The sequence below is a fragment of the Melospiza melodia genome, chromosome 1 (genome assembly GCF_035770615.1).
Source record: "Melospiza melodia melodia isolate bMelMel2 chromosome 1, bMelMel2.pri, whole genome shotgun sequence".
NCBI lineage: Eukaryota > Metazoa > Chordata > Aves > Passeriformes > Passerellidae > Melospiza > Melospiza melodia.
Window position 1 is genome coordinate 88,225,695 of NC_086194.1, and position 19,240 is coordinate 88,244,934.

General features: G+C 43.3%; 1 protein-coding gene across 8 annotated transcripts in view; it reads right to left on the bottom strand.

The window, feature by feature from the left end:
• RREB1 (ras responsive element binding protein 1) overlaps positions 1-19,240 on the bottom strand; it is a 122,501-nt gene that overhangs the window by 26,341 nt on the left and 76,920 nt on the right. For all 8 annotated transcript variants that reach the window (XM_063161071.1, XM_063161089.1, XM_063161105.1 and 5 more), the window contains 2 exons: positions 13,312-13,456; positions 12,017-12,156 (listed from right to left, as the gene is read on the bottom strand). In XM_063161071.1, coding sequence (XP_063017141.1) covers positions 12,017-12,156; positions 13,312-13,456 — 285 coding nt within the window. The remainder of the gene's footprint in view (positions 1-12,016; positions 12,157-13,311; positions 13,457-19,240) is intronic.

The window sequence follows — 19,240 nt, forward strand, 5'->3', positions numbered from 1 at the left end:
AAATACCTTGCATGAAAACAAGCAGTGCTTCTGACATGTTCCTCCTGGTATGTCAATATACAAACAAGGAGGGTTTGGAAACAATTCTCCTGCACCTCTGGAAGCATTGCAGGGACACAGACCCTGACCTCAGGGCATCCTGAAGCATCTCTGGGGTCCCAATGTGCCTGGCCTGTCCTGGGCACAGGAAGCCAGTGCAGCAGCTGTATCCCCTTGCGTGTGACAGGGCAGGCACAGCCACCAGTGATGGCTCCACAGAGCTACTGGGAGCACTGACACCTGCCACTGTACCCCCAGGATCTGGGCTGAGCAGGAGCCAGTGCTCCTTGCCAAGCAGCCACACATCCCACTCAGCAGGGAGGTGTGCCGTGTTCATGCTGCACTCCTCCTCGCCTCCCTCCTGCAACACGCTGATTTTCAGTGCTACTTTATTTGGGTCTCCCATCAAAAGCTGCACTTGAGAGTTAATCTTTCAGAGCAAATACCCATGTGAAAGTCCTTCACAGTACACCTGTATCAACTGCTAGCCTCAAGACAGTAAAATCTTGCAAGTTAAAAATGGTGTTTTCCATGCAAAGGGCACCACCTTTTGTCCCCCGAACAAAAGTAATGTATCTTATAAAAGGAATATAAGCTTTCTCTTTTATTAAGCATATTTATTTTTCTCTTTCTTCCTTATCTTTTATTTTCCCTGCTGTGAGTGAAGAAGCATCAAACAAAAAGGAGAATGTGGGACGAAGATTAAGCTCCTTTTTCATTAGGTCAGAAAGAAGTACCTGGCTGACAAAAAGAAACATCCTGATAAATCCTGCCCGTCACCTCAAGCTGCAGGCTCTTCAGGGCATAAAAATGCACTGCACCTTGCCTTGGTGGCACAGCTTACACAACAACATGGGAAGGAGCTGTGGATGCCCTGCCTTCCCCTGTGATCCAGGTATGGACTCCTAGCACCTCCAAGAAAAACTTACAGCTACTAAGTGTCAAAACCTAACTAAGGCAAGCATCACTGCACTGACTAAGTCTTGTGTTAATTTAAAATGGAGTAAGCTCCCATGCCTAACAGTGCATTAACTGGAAGTATTAGTTTTTTTTTAAGGGAGTCTAACTATTAGTTTCTCTGTTTTGTCTTAAGTACTATTTTCTATCTTTAAGTAGTGTCACTGCCTATAGTACTTTTAAACCTAGACCCACAGTTTAAGAAGGAAAAGAGAAAGAAATCCTAGGTGATATGAACATTTTTTCATCTTGTTTAAACTACTTTAAAAAAAAAAAAAAGTAACTGTGGAAAGTCTGAAAAGTCCAGTATATCAAATAAAGCATCTGAAACATATGGTAATAGTTTGCTCAAGATGAATGTTCAAAAAAAACCCAACAAAACAAACAAACCCAACAACAACAAAAAACCCCAAACATACAAAAAACCCCAAAAAACCAAAAAAAAAAAAAAAACCAACAGAGAGGCCTCCCTCTCCTTAAAATTTCTCAAATCTGCTCATGTGCAGTTAGTTCCAAGTCAAACATGGATGCCATGGCTGCAGAGAACAGTGATGGGAACAGGTTCTGAGGTTGTCAGCACCACAGGCCAAGCAGTGGCTCAACACCTGTGCAGAAATAAAAGCACTCTATCTGCAAGGTAAGTTTCCAGATGTATCTAATAAAAGCTGCTGTGTTATCATGTGATTGCTAGTCCTGGCCACAGTCTTCAATTTTTCTATAAATATGATTACAGAGTAAGGAGAAAAAAGCTGTTCAGTTCCAAGTATAGAGATTAAATTTTAAGTAGAAAGGAAAAAACTGTTTTTAGCAGCTAAGGCCCCTTTAAAATGACTTTAATTCTCAATTGCCTTTATGTTTTGGACTTGCTCATATCTGTAACAATACAAATATAATACTACAGCTCTGGCTTACTGGCAGAGGTATAAAAAACAAGCAGGTAAGGAAACAGAACTCCTAAAACACAAAAGCAGAACCAAAATGTAACAATGCAACAACCAGGCTGTCCTTGGTGTTTGGGTCATGTATCACACCAGGCAGGTCTGATTAATTATTACTACACCAGTGCACCTTTTCTTTCTTTTTAAAATTTTCTTAATGCAGACAAGTGTATGCATCTTTGTGTAAAAACACACCATTAAAAAGCTTTCTTCTAAACTAAGTTAGTATTCTTGAAATGTGTAATGCTAATTAGGATATAAAATCATTTTAACAGGCTTTAAGAAATAGTCAGTGCTTTGCAAAGCTTGTTTGTTCAAGGGGGCAAGGCAGGATTTGCTGCACTTCATAAGTGGCACCTCTGCAAGGAAAGTTTACATAAGCAGTGCCTGTTACCTTGCATTACACTCTCCTCTGAGACAACTCCAATTTGTCTGCAGAGGAAATAGCTGTCCTTCTTTAAGAAATGGAAAGACATTTTAGAAAGGAAATGCAGAGCCAAATTTTTAGCAAAATTAATCAGTCTTGATTTTTGATTGAGTAAGGCAGACAACCACTAAATCCTTCTAGATTTTATATTTCAGTAGTCAAGACGAAAATGCCAAATATTTGTATTTACCGTTATGTTACCAAGAAATTAAACAAAACACTATGCTCTGCATTACCCGAGACTGCTGGTGAGCAAGTGACATTTACCATTGTTCTGCTTGTACTTCTGAAACCACACAGACTAAAACCTGAAGTTTTCACCCATGCAGCTCACTAATACAAAGTTGCCCATATTGTGTATGTTAACAAATAAAAACAGTCTTAAATTCCTAGGCCTTATCAAAAATAAAAGAGCTTGGTACCACTTTGTTCCTTTCCTGTCCGTGCTCTTTAGCAACTTCCACAAACAGAAGCAAGGAAAACAAACAAAAAGAATGAAACATATCCTGAGACAGAAGTCATTAATACACAATTAAATTATGAAGTTGTCTAACTCCTCCCACTGAAATTCCCAGTCAGTACCGTGTATTTTTCTATCTCTGTTGTTATTATTCTCCTTTCTCTCTTAAAGTTATTTGCAGAATTAATGTGGCTCTCATGAGCAAAGAAATTCCTATGCTGACCTAAAAATAACACAACTGGGTAGCAGAGAAAGATGGGTGATTCCCTGCTGATGACTCATGTCCACACCGGCGGTGGGAGCAGGCTCCCAGCCTCCACACTGGCAATGTCCCGCTGCAGGGGAGCCTGGCAAGGAGGGCGACATGGAGAAAGGATGGTTTTAAACACAAGGGCTTTCACCATCTGTGAAAGAAAAGCTAGCAGGTTACAGACATATTCCCCTTCAGGAAATTATTCCTCTGCTTCTCTTTCACTTCTTCAGGGACAAGGCAAAGTGAGAGAGATGAGAAAGAGCCAACTGGTTTCTGCTCCTGTTCAACCCCACCCAGGTCCAGATACTCATCTCCCTTTGGATAAAAAAACCAAAAAACAACCTTTCCAGGCCTCCACACCCAGGGCCTTGGGAAATAACATCCAACAGCCGCACTAATCTCTCCCATTTGCTGCAGATGAGTGATGGAAAAGCAGCAGTGCTGCGAGCCCCATTCCTGCCTCCCTCTGGGTTCCTCTTGCTATCCTGCAATGCCCACTCCTGCCCCTCTCTGGGTCCTCCTGCTGTCCTGCAATGCCCGCTCCTGCCCCTCTCCGGATCCTCTTGCTATCCTGCAATGCCCACTCCTGCCCCTCTCCGGGTCCTCTTGCTGTCCTGCAATGCCCATTCCTGCCCCTCTCCGGGTTCTCCTGCTGTCCTGCAATGCCCATTCCTGCCCCTCTCCGGGTCCTCCTGCTGTCCTGCAATGCCCACTCCTGCCCCTCTCCGGGTCCTCTTGCTGTCCTGCAATGCCCATTCCTGCCCCTCTCCGGGTTCTCCTGCTGTCCTGCAATGCCCATTCCTGCCCATCTCCAGGTCCTCCTGCTGTCCTGCAATGCCCATTCCTGCCCCTCTCCGGGTTCTCCTGCTGTCCTGCAATGCCCATTCCTGCCCATCTCCAGGTCCTCCTGCTGTCCTGCAATGCCCACTCCTGCCTCCTCCCCCGCAGCTGCCCAGCGTGTCTGACCCCAGAGGACCGGCTGCTCTGCCGTCTCGACCTCGCCCGCCGCTGTGGGGCTGTGCTGGAGCCGCAGGCAGCACCAGGAGCCAACTCCCTGCCAGCTGCAGAGGCTGCCCTCCCCTTCCCTCGGTGCCTAAGGGGACGGACACAGCCCGCTAGATGTTCAGTGCATGCTGCTTCACAGCCTCGACAAAAGAGGCACTTTTCTTTTAACTCTTCCCCCCTTCCACCGCCCCCCTGGCCGTCTGATTTTGTTACCGATGTTCAGTCGCTCTCTTTAATCTTCTCCCTCAAAGAAGCCAAGCCACCCTTGGGTGCAGCCAAGGCTGAACCCCCTGTACCAACCCTTCTATTAATAGAGGGATGCACAGCATTATGTACATTCCTACAGCTGCACTGTGGTCCAGGCAAGAAAAGTATCGTGCAGGAGCCAGGAGAGACCTGATATAAACCAGGGTGATGTTGTGCTTTAGAAATTTGTCAGCATGCAGCAGAGCCAGTGTCAGCACCAGCGACTCCCCCATCAGAGTAACGCCAGTGAAATTAACTGCTGTAAGGTTTAATAAAAAGGCATAAGCCATGCTGTTTCATGTTTAAACTTCCTTTGTGTGTGAGCAAAGAAAAACAAGTAAAAACTTCTTCCTAACGCTGTAATGAATTGCACTTATCAGCAATACTTCAACAACGCCAGATTTAAACACCTCGGCCCTCGTGAAACAGTAGCTTACTCTACCATTTACTTCAACACAATTAACATGCAACTAAGACAAAATAATGGGAGATGGCCTGCAGACACTCATACAAAGTAGTCATTTTCTCATAATGACTTTTTTTACTTAATAAAGGTCAAAGTTTTAAAAAACATAAGTATCAACACTTTGGCTGGACAGAATCACAGAGAAAGAGATGAAGATCAACTTAAACAATGAAGGGTTTAATAGTGAGGGCAAACATATCTGAGGGGCAAAAAAAACTTGACCAGAATAGTCCTCTACAGCTACCAAAATTAGAAGCTGCACAACATGCAGAGTAACAGTTATTTGTGCACTCCAACTCATGCGCACCTTCTGGTATTTTTTCAAGGTAAGAAAATGAAAAGCTCTTCCCATCTTCTAACACATCTTTCAAATATGAAAGCAAGTAATTCTGTAATTTTTAAATTAATAGCAAGAGTTAAAAAAGAAATCTATGTGTCTACCATGTTAAAAAAAGGCCACTGCTTTTCATGAGTAACATAAGGAAATACATCTCCAGGGGTTTCTCTATCCTGTAAGCATCCACTGATCAGAACAGGGCTCACAAATAGATGCAGCTGGATCTGGATTGCAGCCCCTTGCCCTTATCTACATTTGCAGGTTAAGATATGCTCAGCATGCAGACATGACTGCCAACACACTGAGCAGCACCCAGCACTCTGAGAGAGCCTGCAAATAAACAAATCCTGCTCCTTAGGATCAGGCAGGCGTGCTAATAACCTCTTTTGGCTCAGCCCCTTTTCCCTCCTGCATGCCCTTTTACAAGCAGCTTTCCTCTACAGTCAGCTTTGCATTTACCCACTTTCTATTCTGGCAGCCAAGCTAAGATATTTAACAGCATGTGACACAGCACACAGTTTCACATGAGAGCATCACTCCCTGTGTCCATTCACCAGCCAATATTTTTATCCGGCTGCTCTGGATTCCCAGTTTCCTCACACAATGAGCTCCCTGATGTGAGCTGACCGCTTCTAGGCCAGTGTTGGCCTCGCACTGCTCTTCAGATGTTTCCCAGCTCTCTTTTCTGAACAGGAACTTCAGAAGGCATGTAACATGCAGTTCTGTTCTGCTTTTGCAAGACAACCCACTGATTCTACTTCTCCATTTGCTCAGTAAAAGGATGCATTCACCAGTTTGCTTGCATACCCTCTCCTCTGCCTCACCAAGAATTGTGTTGTACTGCAGCATATTTCTGGTCACAGAATTCACCAGAGCTGGACTTCATCATCATCAGCTGTCTCATGGCATTGCTCCTGCACTGAAAATGCTGCCAGCAAGTGATTAGGAGTTGGTTCCTAGTTTCTATCAGAAAGACATTGAGCAAACAGCTTGAGAGCTGAATTGGCAGTGTCACACCACTGCCCCTTGCCACCTCCATCTTTGGCTGTAACAAGTTTTGTAGCATTAACTGTGTTAGTACTCAGTAACTCCAGAGCAATTTCTACCTAAACTGTCCTTGCTGGTACAATCTCAGTGACTAAAAAAGGAAGTACTAGGCCCAAAATACAGTATGCCAAAAGCAGAGCTCAAGGAGGTCCATGAACATGTGTATGCTGGAGTGCTCTCCATCCCTCTCAACAACTGTGTAGGATACAACAACCTCAGAATTATCCATCTTCATTAAAACAGCATACTGTTTCTTATTTTGAAATGCTGACAAGGAATGAGGCCATGTGCACATCAACAGTTGTGACAGAGAGAAAAGTAGTATATAACCTCACAATGCTGAATGAAGATGACTTGTCACTGATCCTTCAAGTTGCTTCCAATAATAGCAGTGTCAACTAGCTGGAAGAAGCTTCCTCTTCCCACCATGAACCCATAGTCTTGTCTCACAGTAAAATTAATTGCAAACAACATCTAGTTTTCAAACACCTTCACTCCTGCACATTTGTAGCATCACTAACACTCTCTTCCCACAAAAGGCTTGCCACATGTAGAGAGCAGTGTGCTTCAGAATAAGGAAGCCAGAAGGATTATCCCTACTATATAAGGAGAGAACAGATAGAAAGTGAATTCCTAAACTTGCTTAGATAGGCATTTGGAAAAACAGGAATGGCACTAGGGTATTTTTCTGGTTGCTTTTTTTTTTTTCCTTTTAACATTCAGTTCCATGTACTTTTACATGGTCAGACTACTGCTTCAAAAATCTAATATTGTACTAGTCTTTTCTACTGGTGATAATGCCTGAAATAATCTCCATACTTTAAATCTCCATTCATTTATTTTCTTTCCTATTTTATCTCCCTAAAGCCAGGGTGCAGAACTGCCTTGAAGAACAGTAACTGGGCAATAAACACACCATATTCTAAGTAGCTGATATCTTTTTCACCCAAAGCCCACTTCCTCTTGTCTTGACTTAAATGGAGTTGCTCATGCACATTGTCTAAAATGATTAAAGACTGGGACATAGGTCCAGGTGCCTGGCAGCATCCCACCACACACTGAAGAATGTGGATGTGCTGGCGAAGGGGGCAACCTGGTGACCAACCTGGTGACCAACTGCAAGCTGCACATGACAGATATCTTCAATTTACCCACAGAGTCCAGCAGACCATTCCTATGGCATTTAAGTTGTCTACTCCATTTTGGTGAAGCCAGGTAACACCAAGAAACAACAACAGCATTTTTCACCCATAAGTGTTTTCAAAAACAAGACCTCACAGTGGTTACCCTGGCAAAACTAGAGGCAGATGATCACAGATCCTAATGGTCAGATTCCTAACACCTTTCTTTCAAAGGCCTGAGTTCTTCTGTTGCTGAGCCTGTTACTAACCTGGGTTCAAAACAATAGCTTTCCATGGCAGTGTTCAACCTCTACACAATTTCAGCAAAACCTGGGCAGGCTGTTTTGAAGAACAAGGTAGGCTGTAAACAGCTTTTGGTGTCCTTTGTTTGGAGGTTTTACAGAAGCACATAACCCTGGGGGAAGATAACTGCTTTTGTTGTCCTTGTGAAAATATGGCCAGGATTTTCAAGTTACAAAGCTTAATATATTAAATCACTGTTTGGACAGGCTCTGTAGAAGGTCAAAAACTTAATCTCCCCTGAATCTATTAATGGCAACTGGTTCTGGTCACCAGGTCAGCTGTGTGACATAGGCAGAGAGTAACTTTCATACTGCGATGTCTTATTTCTTATATCTTACAAAAATATAGCAAAACCAAATCTTGTAACTGGAGGCAATGCCATACTGAACCAGCTGTGATGAGAAAGCCTCATGATATTCAATAAGAAGCGACCTTTTACCACATTCAAACTGCACAACTATCCTGGCTGAGAAATGATATTGGAATGAGTCTAACACCATAACCAGCTCCCTCCTCCTCTCCTCAGGAAGATACCTAGGCATGAGAGGCAGCATAATTGTCTCTTTGCTGCTGTGAGGAAGGAAAAATTAAAAATACTTTAGCTCTTGGTACAGCATACTGCACAAAACCTCCTGGAGGAGAAGGAGAGGAAATAAAAAGGGTATGCTGCTCTGGCTACAGTGAAATCCAAGAGAGGAATTTTATAGTTCATATATTTTTTTTTAAAAGCCACACATTTTACTTTAAGCTTGTTCCATTGTATTTGCTAAAAGAAAGAGGAGAAACCCAGCATAGCATCTGGAGAGGTTTCTCCCCGGGAAATCCTCACATCTCCTCTGCTTACACTGCTGACGTTGCTCAGAGCTGTCAGGTGACCTTTACAAGCACAGTTTCACGTCTGACAGCAACTCTGAGCCACTAAACTTTCCAGAGAAACTCCCCTGCTCTGTGAGGTTTCTCATTTTCCCGATTGGCTGTGCAGCGTTTCAGCTCTCTGCTAATTATACCGACACTCAGATACAAACTCACCAAAATAGACAGTGTCCTGAGGCCCCAGCTGCAGGGAAGCAGACTTCTTTAAATAATCCAGGTAGAGAGGCCAAGGGGGTCAGAAAGCGCTCCTGGGCCACCCCCCACCGCTAATGGGCATTGCAGACAACCTTGCCGGGGGGGCAGCTCATGTCTTTAATTAGGGTGCAGGGCACAGGGCTTCAAAGGGACAGCGACTGACCAGGGGGTGTAATGCCATGAAGGAGATGCAGTGCCACAGCCCATTGTCAATGGGACAAAGGGCCCTATTATTACTCTCAAGACCAGGGCAGTTCCTACCGTAATTAGGAGACAAAGATGCACGATTTAGGATTTTACATAATCAAGAGATACTCTCCCAAGTAGGAGCCCCTCTCACACAATCAGTGGATTAAGAATTGTTTATTCTGCTGCAAGTAAACAATGAGGTGCTCACTCCTCTGGGTTTTACATGAAAAAGCATTTCTGGGCAAGACAATGGGGAGTGTCTTTTCATCTGACTTTGAACAGCTTACCCTGTGATTTAAAGTTGTTCATTTGACAGTATCTGGAAGGGTGATGGCCCACCCTGTAAATTAGCTGCTCACATACTAATCCCAGGGCTGCTAGACAGCTTTACCTTTTCTGCTACTTAGCAGAGGGTGGTGGGGACAGACAGACTCAGACAGCTCTGGGGGCAAGAGGCTGTATTTGCACAGCAGCACTGAAATGGTGGGATTAAAGAACCACAGAGAAGCCAGGCAGAAGCTCCTGCCCACCCTGGCACCTTGCCTCAGCCACGGATGCATCTCTGCAGGGAGGCTGGTGCCACCATCAAGACAGTGCACAAACTGGTGCACTGCTTCAGAGCCAGTTTGCAATCCTTTATATAGGAGCTGGGGGAGCAAAAGGGAATTGGATGTTTGACCTGTACCTTTACAACGAAAAGCACTGGCTAGGCAGATTGAGCATCACTTATTTTTGATCATGACAAAACAGTCTCTCCTGGGCTACTGCCTACTGCAGTAGTTCCAAATTAATCACAAATCCTGAGTATCTGGCTCTGGGATACACAACCTTCCTCACAGGTCCTCATCAAGTGACTCTGCTTTTACAATATGGGCAATAAAAGGAGACTGGGGGTGTTACACTCCCTGGCCTTGGCTCACAACACAGTTACAGTGCTTTTTTGCTAGTTTGAACTTTTAACAAGAGTTACTTCCCCTTGTCTTCTACAATAAGGCAACAATAGGATTTGATGGAAGCCTTCTAACATTCTGCAGTTTGCTTCCCTGTCACAAGTACCCCCGTACATGCAAGTCTCCTGCTCTACTACTCTAGCAAAATATTCTCATTTCTTCGGCTCTCTCACTCAAAAAAACACCCTTAAGCCTCACCAAATGGACCTCAATCACTTGTACTCAGGACTGAGAAAGGCATGCTACTTTCTCTGTGTCTTGTTGAATCCTATAAACAGTATTGCAGAACCCTGGGAACCCAGGGGATTACAGCCCCTGCTGGCCACGGATTTTAACCCATTTCGTTTGGGATGAAAGAGTCACCTTAACAGCAGTCCAAACTGCTCTGCTTACTAGAGGATTTTCTGTCAGGCTGGGCCAGGCAGACAGTGTCATTTGACTTGTCTAGACTAGGACAAAAGGTGTGGTTTAAACCAGATGGGCAGGCTAAGTTGCACCTTAATGTATTAGCTGCCCAGAAAGGACCACATCTTCCTTGTTCTGTCTTCACTGACACGTCTTAAATGGCTGAGGCAAATACCTGACAAAACCCCCTTACTATCACCTAGACAATTCTATAAAGATAAGCATCCCAGCACTACTCTTAAACCATACCCATGGAGCTTGACAACTGTGACTTTGATTTAGGGACACGTTCCAGTCTTTGCTGCTCAGCAGAATCAAGGGTAGCAAAATCCATTTCAGGAGAATATTATCCCAAAGCAAGTCTAATGCCAGAGCACGAGCTGCATAAGGAGGAACAGCATGTCTGCACAGCCACTGTGTCTTTCTGCCTTGCCACAGCAGACTGCAAAGCTGCCAAGCTAGAAGGATATTCTATTATCTTATCAAAGCAGGAAAATGCACCTCTCCACTCAGGTCCATGGAGTATAACTTTGCAAAGAGGTTCTATCTTCAGAGAAGCTTCAAAATGAGGGTAATGAGCTAATATGTCAGCTGCTTTCTCTAAGGCATGAAGTGTAAGGCAAAATTGTTCAAGATTCCATTTTGTAGGGGTTACAGAGCTCTTACTGGAAAACAACCATTCCAGCTTTGATCTATAATGAAAATTTACCTCATTTACTTCAGAAACAGCAAAGTATGTTTAATTAACTACTGTTGAATGGACCAAGCTTTCAACTCTTTTCCCCAGTAACTGCAACATTAACAATGCCTTTAAAAAGTATTTTACATGTATTTACAAAGGTTTTCTAAACAAAAATTTAGGAAAGGGAAAATTTAATAGAATTAATCCAATTTAATAGAATGGGATGCCTCTGCTCCGTGTCATTCTATTAAGAACCTGTATCCAGAAGTGAATGTTGATATTTAAAGATGCTGAATTCTTCACCCATTCCAAAAGATCATTAGAGTCAAATGTCCCAAAATAAGTTTAAAATATTGTCTGTTTTCAGAAGCTTGTCAATCTCCTTTCTACATGTTTCAACTAGACATGAAAAATTTCTTTTAGATCTTCATGTATCTGGCTCTACATTTTTCTGTGGTAAAAAAAAGGAAATAAAACAGTTTCAGGAGTCCCAGAGGCAATTACTTGAATCAAAACACAACATTCAAGCACCTTCCCTAACAATTAATAAATAAGTTTTCCTTGGTAGGAAAAGCTCATTTAAGCCAAAGTCCACATCATTCCCTAACCTCAAAAGGCAGAAAAGCATAAAACATTTTGTTGAAAGTCTGAAACCAGAAACTCATCTACCTTCACTCACTCCAGTGACTGAAAAACCCTTCCTATCCAGCTGCTGCCTTCTCCACACAGAATCATCTCATAGGATGACACCTCAATACTTTTATCAAGTTTTTTTTATCAAGTTTTAAGCATCTTCAGTTTATCTTGTTAAAATTTTGCAGTGTTGGCATTTTACAGTTTTATGTAACAGTGATGTGTTTCAATGGGATGAAGAAGGGCTTTAATTTTTTCTAAAAACATTTCCAGCTATTAACTGGCAAGATTTCCTGTATTTCCAAAAAATAATTAAATTAAGCCCTACAGCACCCTGGTGACACAAGATGAGGCAAACTATTTAAAAACCTGCTCAAAACCACAAAGGAGGGCAGCTAAGAGTGCAGGGGGCTGAGGGGCTCCTGCCCCTCCACAGTGGGCTTCTTTAAGCTGTCTGGTGACCAGAGACACTCTGGCCACTATCTCTTACCTCAATGAATTATCTGGATGTGTTTCCATGTGGGATTCCAGTCCATACTTGCAAAAAAAGTCTTTGAAACACACTGGACAATGATAAACTTCATCGTCAGCCCTCTTATCCCCTTCACCGGAATGGCCATCCTCGAGAACCTTCAGAAAAAGGGAAAAGAAAAACCTCATTAGACCAACTCATAAGCAACAAACCAAACTTGCAATCCATTCAAAGTCCTTCTCTCACAAAAAGTTGCAGGCTTCACGTGTAACCTTGCTGCAAGCAAATACAAAAGCATTTCTTAAGAGAGATGATAAGTGCCAGAGCCTTGGCACATGTGTAAGAACACGCATGATAGAAAAGGAGGCTCAGTAGGAGATAAAGTGCGCAGCTGAGTCACAGATATATCAGTTCTAATGAGGAACTGTGATTTGAAGAACTTATAAACCCATGTGTTCATATACCACTGAACTAGCATTCCTCTCCCTTCAGAAAGCCAGGAGAGCTGTCAGCCTAAATTATTTATGCCACTGAGATACTGCCAACTGCTAAGTCAAGTGGTTCAGGGAGAAGCAATGAACTTCTGCATGTTTTCTATACTTCTCTTCTGATTAGAGGGAGAAAAGCATGCACAGAGCGAGGGATACTGTGCTAAATGGAACTGCTACTAGCTTGCCATTTAGAGATAGTAAGTGGAGAGTTAAGTTTGGCAGACAACATACATTTTGTACAAATTACTGAGATGTGTTAAAATATTTTATAAACAGAACCCTAACGGAAACGTCTAGCCCTCAAATGAATATTTTCTGGTCGCTCTTGTAACTCCAGTAAGGTAGGATTATGCTACTGTGAAAGGGAAATGTACTGCAGATTTTTTTTCCCTCCAGATCTAGGCAAAAACAGACTTAATCTGCTACTGCTTTTGAAGTAAAAATTGTTTTTTGTTTTTTTTTTTTAAGTTTAAATCACCATCCTCTACAAATACTACAAAATATATGGGAGGGGAAATAAAGCTAGGGGAAAAGCTGCAACAGCAAAGGAATAGTACATCCTCTTGTCATCCAACAATAAATACTTATAAATCAGAAGCAAATTCAAAAATTTAGGCAATAAAGAATTTTAAAAATTGAACTATTTCAATCTTTGAAATTAGAAAATAATGTTCAATCCCAGACAACTATGTTGGCTACACAGGATAAGCAAGGCAACTCATATACAGAGCTGCAACAAGTCTGTGCTGACTGCACAAACCAAACAGCTGACAATTTAGGAGGTAACCAGGAACATCTTTTGCTTCATGCCCCATAAAGAACCTTTTTTGCAGGTGTCCTCTCCTCTCTGTCCAGCTCAGCATCGTGACTGAACTTCCGTTTTGAAGACAATCGCCTGCGCTTCAGTGGCGAGGGGGGAGTGGTGCTCGCTGTGCTGTTTGGATCCTTCTCATGAATCTTCATGTGCCTGAGCAGGAGGGGGAAGAAGACACCATCAGCAGGCAAATCTGGGGCAGGAAGTCCAATGTAAATTTTAATGCCAACACCACTTCTAAGGTTTGCCTTTAAAGGACACCATCAGCTATCCCATAAACTGCCCTTTGCAGTGCCTGGGCCTGTGAGGGGCTGCAGCAGGGAGCCCACAAGCTTTCCCCCATGTCCCAACTCCCAGCACGACACTTGCCCTGCTAACATCTATTTCCATGAGCACCGTGCCCATTCTCCACCATCCATGAGGTCCTGGTTCTGCCTAAACCTGCTCAGCAATCCACATACCCAGCCTCCCTGTCTTGTGGCAGTCTAGGAAGCAAAAGCCTGCAGCTTAGCATTCACTTCTCTCAGTGCAAAAAAAGCACCTCAGCTTCAACCGGCTCTCTGTCTAGAGTTTGAGACTGTACCTCAAATAGATCTGCATATGCCAACACCAGAGCAACATTTCTTAAATATATTTGTTTCCTTCTCATCCTTAACACAGTGTTGGACCCCAGTATCAAATTTCAAGTGCAGCTTTGAAGTCAGGATTATCTGGTCCCACTGTTACAGTGCACTAGGTAAGGCTTGCAAAACTCTGTACTGCCAAGGCATGCTCACAAACCTGCTTTCCCAGGAAAACAACTATTTCTTGTCACAAAGACACAGGAAAAGGGAAAGTAACAGAATTACTCAGAAAGCAGTATCATTAATATCTGTTTACCTGACCCACTTGCCTCTTGGTTTTCTGTATTTGCAACCTGAGGAAGCCACTGTTGTCTAGTTCCCTTCAGTTAGATGGAAGGTATTGCTGCCATGCTTTTTTTCTGACAACTCAAAGCTCAAATTTCTTTTTTTTTTTTTTTTTTTGAGATATGACCTTTAACCTCACCTCAAATTTATATTGCTATTGGGAAAAAAAATCAAATGTATGCTCCACATACAATGGAAATTTTTTCTCCTAACAGCTAGATATGTGAGTGCAGGAGGGAGCTGCCATTTGTCCCTGACTGACTTCAAAGAAACACAATGGAGACAATGTTAATGGCACTTGGGCAAATCTTTCAGAAGTCACATCCACAACTCAGCTCAGGATAGTGCCATTAAACATGACTGCACAATATCATGTTGTAACATGAGAGAATGTTGTAACCCAGACAAGCCTTGCATGTCCTCATAACTGCTTTGGTGTTATGATATAAAATCTGTTTTAGTTTTGGATGCCAAGGGCATGATGCTTTGAGATAATACACTGGACCAAACTGACCCACAGCAGACCCCACTGGAGCTGCTGGGAAGACTGTCTCATCACACAATGCTTTTTTTAAGCTCAGAAGCTTAAAAAAAAAATAAGGCTTCTAAATCACTGTCTCAAAGTATAGCCTGTCTCAAACTGCAGGGTGTTGTGCAGGAACAGCCTCAAGCCAAAAGCACCACAGGTACCAGAAACAATGCAAGATGAAAATGCCTGTTCAGCTACTGCCTGCTTTCAGCATCCATCAAGGCTGGGACTGCTTGGAGGATCAGGTCCATGAGGAAAAAACCTGTTGTTTCCCCAGATCCCCAGTAACTCACACTGGTTGCACAACTGGTGGACAGACATTGGTGACACCTGTCAGTCACAACTATGTGCAGATGTGCCCAGCAGGTTAGACATGGAATCATAGAAGTGATGCTGAAATTGTCTGACCTCTTCCCCTGCCAATCACCCATTTGAGAGGAGAAGGAATGCTGAAGGTTTGAGCATTTGGGTCTCTCCAGGTTTGACAGAAGCCAGAGAAAACCCAGAGTGCTGACACAGCATACAGAGTGCTGCACACTCCCCTGCCTTGGCCCTCTGGTAGCTCTGGCAGGCACCACAGGTACCAAAGCAACTGATTCATCCACACAGTGCTACCTTGTCTCACAAAATCTGCAGGAAGGCATCTACAGATACTCTACTGCTTTGTTTTCTTCAATCTTGTTTTGTTTTTTTTCCTGTGACACTGATCTAACTTCTCATGCTAGTTAGAGCTTCTTTCATGGGTGATAAAACAGCAGCCTGAGCTGCAGGTGTCTGTATTCACACAAGAATAAAGGAGAAGAAAACAGTTATTTGTTCAAGGGGTTCCTGTCCACAATGATAGAAGATAAAATTCAGAAAGCATCTTGCAACAAAAAGTCAAAATATTCAACTGCACAGCAAAGCAAAACCTGGAAGTTTGGATTGTTTGCCTATGTTTTTATTACTTCTTTTTGGTAAAAACTGCTTTCCAGTTTCCTAGGTCCTTACTTAATAGTAAGGACAGAGGTTTTTGCTGTGTCTGTCTGTGCCTGCACCCCAGGCACTCACACACAGCCTGACTGCTTAACCCTCTGGCAGCTCAGCTGAAGCACAGCTAACTCTACTTGGCCAGTTACTTTTCAGATAGCTAGAGAGCAAAATCAGTCAAGATAAATCACATTCATCCTGAAAACAAACAACAAGAAAACTGCCATGCATTGAGCGTGGGACTTTTTCTTCTCATTTTATTTTAAAGTCTCTTTCCAACCATTAGCAAGTATGCACAACTCCTGTTTAGCAGCTACCTATGCAAAACAGCTTCCTTAGGGCTAAGTTCTTTCCTCCTGCTGTTTGTCCACCTGTTGAACTCTGCGTGTTTTGAAGGAGCTGGCTCCTACTTGAGAGGGATGCAATGGCACATCCACAGTACATCAACAGGAAAAACCCTTGGGTCCTCCAGCTTAGTGCCAGCCCAGCCTAGCACCTCTGCCTGGCATGACCTACTGCATGCAAACACACTGGCTCCTGCAAGTCCCAAAAGCAGTTTAGCCATGCTTGAAGTGTGAAGTTTGCCAATAAGGGAGGGCTTGCTAACATGGGTACAGCACCACAGCATGGGGGCTTTGCTATGTCTGGTGTCAGCCACTGGCTGCCCCAACTGCTTGCAGTTCTCATTCCTGCAACGTGTGTGCTTTTGCCATGTCCTAAAAGCCACAGCAGAAATCCATACCACAGCAAGGAATGTGGTGACCCCCTTCATGTTTTAGTTTTGCACATTTGAAAGGAAGCAGCCCAAGCTATCGAGCTATAAACAGGAAGACACCCTGACTGCACCTTTGACTTTTACTGTGTAGGTCAAACATCACAGCTGCTGTGATAGCTCTATGCATGTTATCATTAAGGAAGAAAAGGAAAATTCTGAAACCAAAGCAGCAGGTTCCAGAGTTCTCAAGGAGACTCACAACCTGCCCATGTTACAGCCAGCAGGTTGTTCCTTTGGCAGGTTAAGCAAGTTTCACTGCATCAAGTTAAGGGTGGAGAGGAAAAAGATTACTAGAGCTACAGCCCTAGATAAGCGGGAAGATAAAGCCAAGAAGTACAAAGGATAGACACAATCTTCATCTCTCTCTTTTACTTTGCAACATGGATGTCATTCTGCCTCCAGACAACATTTATCACCCAACATGGGTTGAACTTCAGCAGATGCCAAGTCACATCCACAACCTTTCTTTCAAACACTCCCTTCACTGAGGCTTCTTCTAGTTAAAAAATTTCCTAACCATAATTAAGGGGGGGGGGGTAAGTATTTGTGTTGCCTTACTCCTTTAGAGGAGTTTGCCTTGATTAGATCTTCCATGTAACACTGCAAATATTCAACCTCACTGTTTAGCCTGCCAAGATACAAGATGAACAGGAACAAAGCTGTGTTTAGAAGTTATTTTCCCTTTGTGACTATAACAACATATTTTGGCCTGACAACACTGGCATACTTAGAATGTAAAAGACAGGCTCATAAGTCAGGCTGGCTTTCAGCATCTTACAGTGATAGAGAAAAATGATATGACATTCATCAATTCCAAAAAATAAAGATAAACACTCAACACTTTAAGTGAGAATGTAGTTCAGAAAAAAAGAAGGGCAAAGTAAGGACATGTACAGAAATGCTTATATTCAGTTGCAGATACAAGTGCCAGCAGCTTTAAAGTGACCACTACTGCAGCTTAGAAGACATCCAGAATCACAGCAGATGAAACTTGGATTTCTTTTCCTAAATTAAACCAATGGATTGTGGCTCTGAGCCATTCTACAGAGCAACCAAAGAACAGCAGACAAGTTCAGGAAGGTACAGAGCCCTGAAATCTGCACCGCACAGTCTCCCCAGCATGCATGCAAGTACACATGCACTTGGGACAGTGCTGAGGGTAGAACACTAAAATCCAGCCATGATACACAGGATGACAGGAAGGAGATAAACACTTGAGCTTAATATTAGGGAGGACTCATTTGCACTAAGTGCTAGCTAGCCTTGATTAACCTTTCAAAGAAAGTGGTGGAACTCTATTTGAAATTAGACCAGAGAAAGAACCAAAAAATTTTGCAAAAAATAAATACAAAATGAAAAGAGGAAACTAAGTCTTTTCTAAACATGGTCTGATCCACCTCTGAACTAAACTCTTAATGTTTAAGAACTGCTATGCAAAAAAATGTGAAATACCTTGCTATATGATACGCTTTATGCAGCACAGCTGTATGAGAAAAAGCTCTCCTCATAATCTCTTCCCTCCCCCTCACATAAAGAATTCCACAGGTGAGCCAAGAGGATCCGACTGTGCTAGGACTGTGTGTCAGTCACCCCTCCCAACAAAATCACATTTTTTCAAGTTCTTGACTGCCTTTCATTCCATCCTCCCACCGAGGATCACCTTCTGCTTCCCCTCTTCTGCCACAGCTCTCCTCTCCCCTCTCCGTGTCACATGAGCAGGATGACTAAGATGATAGTGCACAAGAATTCCCCTGGCTTTTTTTCCTTTTTTTTTTTTTTTTATTAAGACAAATGGACAGAAAAAATTTCTAGCTCCACACTGTAATGCAGAGCATGATTTCAGGAGAGTAACTATTCTACTAGTACGGCAGCAAGTGAACATTTTGCTACTTTACATTGAAGAAGAGACTTCTGTAGTAATAGGCAAATGCAGAACACAAGTGCCTTTTTCCTTTTTCTCTTGTGATGGTGTTGGAACAGTGTCTGTGGGAGGTGACTCATGGGGACGGCAGAGGAGCATGTGGTCTCCTGAAGGGACATGCAGCTCCTGCTGGTCACATCCCAGTTTTTACCAGATCTCAAAAAAGGGCTGATATATTTTCATAATGCCAAGGGGATTTGCATATTGATAGTGTAAGCTTTCTGGAGGTCTCAAAACAGGGCAGCCTACAGTTTCAATGCCAAAACCAGAACGTGGGCAGGTTTTGACTGGCTGGCTCAAGGCTAGAATGAGCAGCCAAAGCATCCTGAAGGAGGCAAATGCAAGATGCAGCTGCTCCTGGCTCTGGGTCCCACTGAATTATGAACAAAACCAGGAGTTTCTGCTTTGCATGCAGATAACCTGATCAGCATCACTTAGGCTCTTGGATAGAAATCATCCCTCAGCATGCGTGGGAATCCCTCACCTCTTAATTCCGGGGAGAAAAAAGTACACTCTAGCTGCACCTTGAGTTTCCATGCCTCCTGATGTGCTTTAGGTCCCAAAGTAAAAAGGCCTGTCTGGCTTGGAGGCCCAGCCTAAAGGAAGGTATGGAACAAACGGGTGCATTTGCAGCCCCTGAGCAGGGCTCAGGGTTAAGCCTCTCCCTTAGAACTGTGGCAGCACAAGCACTGCTGGCTTTCAGTCAAGAGAGCTTTATGCCAGGTAGGTCTGATTAGAAGGAGCAGCATGTCCAGAGGGGGAGCAGCAAGCAATTTCACTGAGGCCTGGTTGGGAAAGTCCCAGCATCTAAATCAAGATTAATTCTTGAGCACAG